Source organism: Ranitomeya variabilis, chromosome 8 (assembly GCF_051348905.1).
Source record: "Ranitomeya variabilis isolate aRanVar5 chromosome 8, aRanVar5.hap1, whole genome shotgun sequence".
In the NCBI taxonomy this organism is placed as follows: Eukaryota; Metazoa; Chordata; class Amphibia; order Anura; family Dendrobatidae; genus Ranitomeya; species Ranitomeya variabilis.
In genome coordinates, this window is record NC_135239.1 from 213,118,073 (window position 1) to 213,125,750 (window position 7,678).

A 7,678-nucleotide genomic window follows, 5' to 3' on the forward strand; every position below is an offset into this window, starting at 1 on the left:
AGATAAAACGACTTCTGGGGGCGGAAATGTTCCCGCCTGCGGTGCTATACTAATCTCGGAAGAGGAGCCGCAGCTGCGGGATCTGCCCACCGCAGGACGGGACACACATTGTATGCGGGAACAAAGACGCGAGGACGAGGCATTCACTGCGCAGCCGGGGAGGAGGAGAGGATGAGCCCCACAACCTCCTCTGCAGGGACTGTCCCGGAATAGGATACAACTGCAGAGAAAAAAAATCGCACCAATCTCTCACAGATTTTAATTGTACAAAATACAAGTGACGGATGACCTCAGATCTTCCATAGGATTGTGAACAGATGCGACATCTGTCAGTTCCTGAGATTGTATCCATCATCCACAAAATCTTAGATTCTGGTCCAGGATGCAGCGGGCGGACGTTTGGGCACAGTCGGTGCAGCGGGCAGACGTATCGGGGCACAGTCGGCGCAGCGGGCAGACGTATCGGGGCACAGTCGGTGCAGCGGGCAGACGTATCGGGGCACAGTCGGCGCAGCGGGCAGACATATCGGGGCACAGTCGGTGCAGTGGGCAGACGTATCGGGGCACAGTCGGTGCAGCGGGCAGACGTATCAGAGCACAGTCGGTGCAGAGGGCAGACGTATCTGGGCAGTCGGTGCAGCGGGCAGACGTATCGGGGCACAGTCGGTGCAGCGGGCAGACGTATCGGGCCAGTCGGTGCAGCAGGCAGACGTATCGGGCCAGTCGGTGCAGCCAGCAGACGTATCGGGCCAGTCGGTGCAGCGGGCGGACGTACCGGGGCACAGTCGGTGCAGCGGGCGGACGTACCGGGGCACAGTCGGTGCAGCGGGCGGACGTACCGGGGCACAGTCGGTGCCGCGGGCGGACGTACCGGGGCACAGTCGGTGCAGCGGGCGGACGTACCGGGGCAGTCGGTGCAGCGGGCGGACGTACCGGGGCACAGTCGGTGCAGCGGGCGGACGTACCGGGGCACAGTCGGTGCAGCGGGCGGACGTACCGGGGCACAGTCGGTGCAGCGGGCGGACGTACCGGGGCACAGTCGGTGCAGCGGGCGGACGTACCGGGGCACAGTCGGTGCAGCGGGCGGACGTACCGGGGCACAGTCGGTGCAGCGGACGGACGTACCGGGGCACAGTCGGTGCAGCGGACGGACGTACCGGGGCACAGTCGGTGCAGCGGACGGACGTACCGGGGCACAGTCGGTGCAGCGGACGGACGTACCGGGGCACAGTCGGTGCAGCGGACGGACGTACCGGGGCACAGTCGGTGCAGCGGACGGACGTACCGGGGCACAGTCGGTGCAGCGGACGGACGTACCGGGGCACAGTCGGTGCAGCGGACGGACGTACCGGGGCACAGTCGGCGCAGCGGACGGACGTACCGGGGCACAGTCGGCGCAGCGGACGGACGTACCGGGGCACAGTCGGCGCAGCGGACGGACGTACCGGGGCACAGTCGGCGCAGCGGGCGGACGTACCGGGGCACAGTTGGTGCAGCGGGCGGACGTACCGGGGCACAGTTGGTGCAGCGGGCGGACGTACCGGGGCACAGTTGGTGCAGCGGTCACCAGTCCGGTCATGTCACAGTTTTATAGAGGGTGGCATCGTAGGGCAGATACCCCGAGCAGGGGGCAGTGCCGCACAGACACTTCTTGCGTTGGCTTCCGCTGCTCTCTGTGCCGTGCCGGCGCCCGCTTTGTCTCTCACTGTCCGGAGTAAAATTAAACGCCATTCCTGAATAATCGTAGCACAACTCCTCTCCGGCCTGTATGTCCCGGGCAGCGAACAGCGCCAGCCTGGGCACCATGGAGTGGGTACGGATCGGCACCATAACCAGGTTAGGCTGGCACGAATGATTCAGAAACCTCCCAATGTTGCCCACATAGGTGGGGTCCACGAATGTCTCCAGGACGTGCCCGCTGTGCAGGTGCTCCCGTACAGCAATGATGTAGTTATTGGATTCGGGGTCCTGCACCCTTATCCTGCGCCGCGCCTCCTCTGGCCCCAGGACCTCGCCCGCGTACTCACAGACAAAGCGCCCGCTGGGCACGCTCTCCAGGGTGCAGAGGCCCCAGCCCTTCCCTGGTACCGGGCGCACATGGAGCTGGTACTGCAGTCCTCGCTGCGTTTCTCGGTTGGCACAGGAGTCACCGCAGCGGCACAAGACGTTACATTCCAGGACGGGCTTCTGGGCACTGAGCAGCCGGTGGTGGCAGTAATTCTCGCCATGAGGCAGGCAGGCGCACTCCCCCGGCGTGCAGTGCGGCTCCTGACACTCACAGCCCTGGACGGTGACTTCACTCGGGTCCAACTCTGCGCCGGGACCGGCAACCAGCTCTGCGGAGTACTGTGCGAGAAGAGACATGAGACACTACAAAGCCCAGCTGCCATCACCATCCTTGCCCCGCCCCAACTATTGTAGCCCCACCCTCCTGTCATGGCCCCGCCCCTTGCATAATTTATAAAACTGTTACACGATGTGATAAGAGTCATCATTAATGCTGCGCAGGATTTTACCAACTGTGAACAGCGCAAAAGCGAAAAAATCCACCAAATAATGATGCAAATGGAATCACAAATTCATCCCTGGGCGTTTCCATTCCTCACTAATTCCAGGATTCCTGCCCCGACCTCGTGTGGAGCACAGCTGAGGTTTTGTGACAATTGTATCCAGTCTATAGACAATCCTGTACTGCGGACTGATACAATGTAACAAACAAGAGACATGCGCTGCTGATGACTGACCTGTAACAAACCCTCAGCTGTGAGAAGTTTAGGTCTGTGGGATACAAATAGGAATACTTCTATTCACTGACAGCAACAGAGGTCTAGAAAATGAAGAGATGGGTTCTATCGGTGCAGCCCTGTTATATTGCTCCGGGGGGAGGGGAGATGATTATATCGGTGCAGTCCTGTTATATTGCTCTGGGGGAGGGGAGATGATTATATCGGTGCAGTCCTGTTATATTGCTCCGGGGGGAGGGGAGATGATTATATCGGTGCAGTCCTGTTATATTGCTCCGGGGGGAGGGGAGATGATTATATCGGTGCAGTCCTGTTATATTGCTCCGGGGGGAGGGGAGATGATTATATCGGTGCAGTCCTGTTATATTGCTCTGGGGGGAGGGGAGATGATTATATCGGTGCAGTCCTGTTATATTGCTCCGGGGGGAGGGGAGATGATTATATCGGTGCAGTCCTGTTATATTGCTCCGGGGGGAGGGGAGATGATTATATCGGTGCAGTCCTGTTATATTGCTCCGGGGCCGGGTTTTTGCCTTCTCCATTGCCTGCAGCAGTAGCGTTGGCGCAGTAACGTTTTGGGCCGTATAGGACAATGGTTTCTTCTACAGATCCGTTCACGTCCCCCCCCCCCCATGGTCCAGCCTCCTTCCAGCCGGAGACCCCTCATACTTGCAGTGGGCGGACACGACGTAGAATTACCCCCACCAGGTCGTGTAATTGACGCTTCTCCAGGACCCGGATCCGCAGAGGAGTCATCACCGTACTAAACCTAATCCTCCTGATCACCCCTCAGTGGGAGGAGCCTCCTGTGTGAGGACGGCGATGGGTCGTAATCACTGCTGAGATCAGGACGTAGGGTCCGGTATTCAACAGGAAGATGAAAAAACACAAACATCTGGCGCTGTTATTGGGGGGCTCTATGGATGGCACTGTTATTGGGGGAGGTCTATGGCTGGCACTGTTATTGGGGGGAGGTCTATGGCTGGCACTGTTATTGGGGGGCTCTATGGATGGCACTGTTATTGGGGAGCTCTATGGCTGGCACTGTTATTGGGGGGAGGTCTATGGCTGGCACTGTTATTGGGGGAGGTCTATGGATGGCACTGTTATTGGGGGAGGTCTATGGCTGGCACTGTTATTGGGGAGCTCTATGGCTGGCACTGTTATTGGGGAGCTCTATGGCTGGCACTGTTATTGGGGGAGGTCTATGGATGGCACTGTTATTGGGGGGCTCTATGGATGGCACTGTTATTGGGGGGCTCTATGGATGGCACTGTTATTGGGGGGCTCTATGGATGGCACTGTTATTGGGGGAGGTCTATGGATGGCACTGTTATTGGGGGAGGTCTATGGCTGGCACTGTTATTGGGGGGCTCTATGGATGGCACTGTTATTGGGGGCTCTATGGATGGCACTGTTATTGGGGGGCTCTATGGATGGCACTGTTATTGGGGGGCTCTATGGATGGCACTGTTATTGGGGGAGGTCTATGGATGGCACTGTTATTGGGGGAGGTCTATGGATGGCACTGTTATTGGGGGAGGTCTATGGATGGCACTGTTATTGGGGGGCTCTATGGCTGGCACTGTTATTGGGGGAGGTCTATGGATGGCACTGTTATTGGGGGAGGTCTATGGATGGCACTGTTATTGGGGGGCTCTATGGATGGCACTGTTATTGGGGGAGGTCTATGGATGGCGCTGTTATTGGGGGAGATCTATAGATGGCACTGTTATTGGGGGGCTCTATGGATGGCACTGTTATTGGGGGAGGTCTATGGATGGCACTGTTATTGGGGGGCTCTATGGCTGGCACTGTTATTGGGGGGCTCTATGGATGGCACTGTTATTGGGGGAGGTCTATGGATGGCACTGTTATTGGGGGAGGTCTATGGCTGGCACTGTTATTGGGGGAGGTCTATGGATGGCACTGTTATTGGGGGAGGTCTATGGATGGTACTGTTATTGGAGGAGGTCTATGGCTGGCACTGTTATTGGGGGAGGTCTATGGATGGCACTGTTATTGGGGAGGTCTATGGATGGCACTGTTATTGGGGGGCTCTATGGATGGCACTGTTATTGGGGGAGGTCTATGAATGGCACTGTTATTGGGGGGCTCTATGGATGGCACTGTTATTGGGGGAGGTCTATGGCTGGCACTGTTATTGGGGGAGGTCTATGGATGGCGCTGTTATTGGGGGAGATCTATGGATGGCACTGTTATTGGGGGGCTCTATGGATGGCACTGTTATTGGGGGAGGTCTATGGATGGCACTGTTATTGGGAGGCTCTATGGATGGCACTGTTATTGGGGGAGGTCTATGGCTGGCACTGTTATTGGAGGAGGTCTATGGCTGGCACTGTTATTGGGGGAGATCTATGGATGGCACTGTTATTGGGGGGCTCTATGGCTGGCACTGTTATTGGGGGAGGTCTATGGCTGGCACTGTTTTTGGGGAGGTCTATGGATGGCACTGTTATTGGGGGGCTCTATGGCTGGCACTGTTATTGGGGGAGGTCTATGGCTGGCACTGTTATTGGGGGAGGTCTATGGCTGGCACTGTTATTGGGGGAGGTCTATGGCTGGCACTGTTATTGGGGAGGTCTATGGCTGGCACTGTTATTGGGGGAGGTCTATGGCTGGCACTGTTATTGGGGGAGGTCTATGGATGGCACTGTTATTGGGGGAGGTCTATGGCTGGCACTGTTATTGGGGGAGGTCTATGGCTGGCACTGTTATTGGGGGAGGTCTATGGCTGGCACTGTTATTGGGGAGGTCTATGGCTGGCACTGTTATTGGGGGAGGTCTATGGCTGGCACTGTTATTGGGGGAGGTCTATGGATGGCACTGTTATTGGGGGAGGTCTATGGATGGCACTGTTATTGGGGGAGGTCTATGGATGGCACTGTTATTGGGGGGCTTTGTGGATGGCACTGTTATTGGGGGAGGCCTATGGATGGCACTGTTATTGGGGGGCTCTATGGATGGCACTGTTATTGGGGGGCTCTGGCTGGCACTGTTATTGGGGGGAGGTCTATGGATGGCACTGTGTTATTATGGGGGGCTCTATGGCTGGCACTGTTATTGGGGGGCTCTGGCTGGCACGGTTATTGGGGGGAGGTCTATGGATGGCACTGTTATTGGGGGAGGCCTATGGCTGGCACTGTTATTGGGGGGCTCTATGGATGGCACTGTTATTGGGGGCTCTATGGCTGGCACTGTTATTGGGGGGAGGTCTATGGATGGCACTGTTATTGGGGGGCTCTATGGATGGCACTGTTATTGGGGGGCTCTATGGATGGCACTGTTATTGGGGGGCTCTATGGATGGCACTGTTATTGGGGGGCTCTATGGATGGCACTGTTATTGGGGGGCTCTGGCTGGCACTGTTATTGGGGGGAGGTCTATGGATGGCACTGTGTTATTATGGGGGGCCCATTGAGGCAGTGACATCACTGTGTTCTCTGCCTTTGATTGGCTTTCATCTAGTCCTTGCACACGTGACCCATAGTTCCCAGCATGCTGTGCTTTAGGTGCAGCGCTGCTCCCTCTCACCTGGAATCTCGGCGGCAGCGCCTCCTGCCCCCCGCACACCGGCACCGGCAGCGCCTCCTGCCCCCCGCACACCGGCACCGGCAGCGCCTCCTGCCCCCCGCACACCGGCACCGGCAGCGCCTCCTGCCCCCCGCACACGTCCCGCGCCTCCATCGCTCCTCACACGGCCGGGACCAACCTCCTCCGGGCGGAGACTTGCAGCTTCCGGCTCGTGCTGGTCTCTGTCGCCATCTGCTGGCAGGGAGCGGAATTACAGGGCAGTTATCTGCCAGTGTGAGGGACCACAAGTCCCAGCATGTTGGCACCAACGGGGACATTGACTTTATCTTGTTACATAAATGGTGCTGGAAATAAAGTGATGCAAAGTGTCTAGAAAGAATAGACAGCCACAAAGCGATGCAGCACAGAGGATTTCAGCAGGAGTGAGCTGAGCTCCCAGATTAGGCAATAGAGAATGGTGACAGCAGAGCAGAGGATTTCAGGAGGGATTGCTGCTAAGAATTAGGGGTATTCCGCCTGTATAAGGCGATGGTGGGGCAGGGTATCACTATGATGGGTGGTCCGGGCTTTGGGACCCCAGTGATCCTGCCGGCTGCAGCTTTCTGCACAGTGGGCGCAGGTTCGTCTCCTCATTGTCAGTGGGGTCTTGTGAGGCCGCTCCCCTCTATAGCGGCGCCCCTGAGTGACCCATAGGACAAAAAAGGCGTCATTTTTTCTGAAATGTCTGTGATATTTTATGGATCTTACGAAAAACACAGAACAGCTGTGAAGATAATCAGGGGCGTTAGTTTTGTTTGGACGTGTGGGCGACATATTGAGAAATCTGCCGCTAAAACAGTAAAGAAATGATAGTGAACACTAACGAGTGATACCCCGACAATGGTGGACATGGTGTCTGTGCTGCGGAGCCTGTGCTGCGGAGCCTGTGCTGCGGAGCTTGTGCTGCGGAGCCTGTGCTGCGGAGCTTGTGCTGCGGAGCCTGTGCTGCGGAGCTTGTGCTGCGGAGCTTGTGCTGCGGAGCTTGTGCTGCGGAGTGTGCCGCGGAGTGTGTGCCGCGGAGCGTGTGCCGCGGAGTCTGTGCCGCGGAGCCTGTGCCGCGGAGCCTGTGCCGCGGAGTTTGTGCTGCGGAGCGTGTGCCGCGGAGCCTGTGCTGCGGAGCCTGTGCTGCGGAGCTTGTGCTGCGGAGCTTGTGCTGCGGAGTGTGCCGCGGAGTGTGTGCCGCGGAGCGTGTGCCGCGGAGCGTGTGCCGCGGAGCCTGTGCCGCGGAGCCTGTGCCGCGGAGCCTGTGCCGCGGAGTTTGTGCTGCGGAGCGTGTGCCGCGGAGCCTGTGCTGCGGAGCGTGTGCCGCGGAGCCTGTGCCGCGGAGTCTGTGCCGCGGC

At 58.0% G+C, this 7,678-nt stretch overlaps 1 protein-coding gene across 1 annotated transcript; it reads right to left on the reverse strand.

The window, feature by feature from the left end:
* Nucleotides 1-241: 241 nt before the first annotated feature.
* Nucleotides 242-6,677, reverse strand: LOC143787797 (histone-lysine N-methyltransferase SETMAR). Its single transcript, XM_077276847.1, has 2 exons — nt 6,300-6,677; nt 242-2,346 (listed from the first exon to the last, which is right to left on the reverse strand). Exons 1-2 carry the CDS (start codon nt 6,450-6,452, stop codon nt 1,576-1,578), a joined length of 924 nt encoding a protein of 307 aa, XP_077132962.1. The 5' UTR covers nt 6,453-6,677; the 3' UTR covers nt 242-1,575.
* Nucleotides 6,678-7,678: the final 1,001 nt, after the last annotated feature.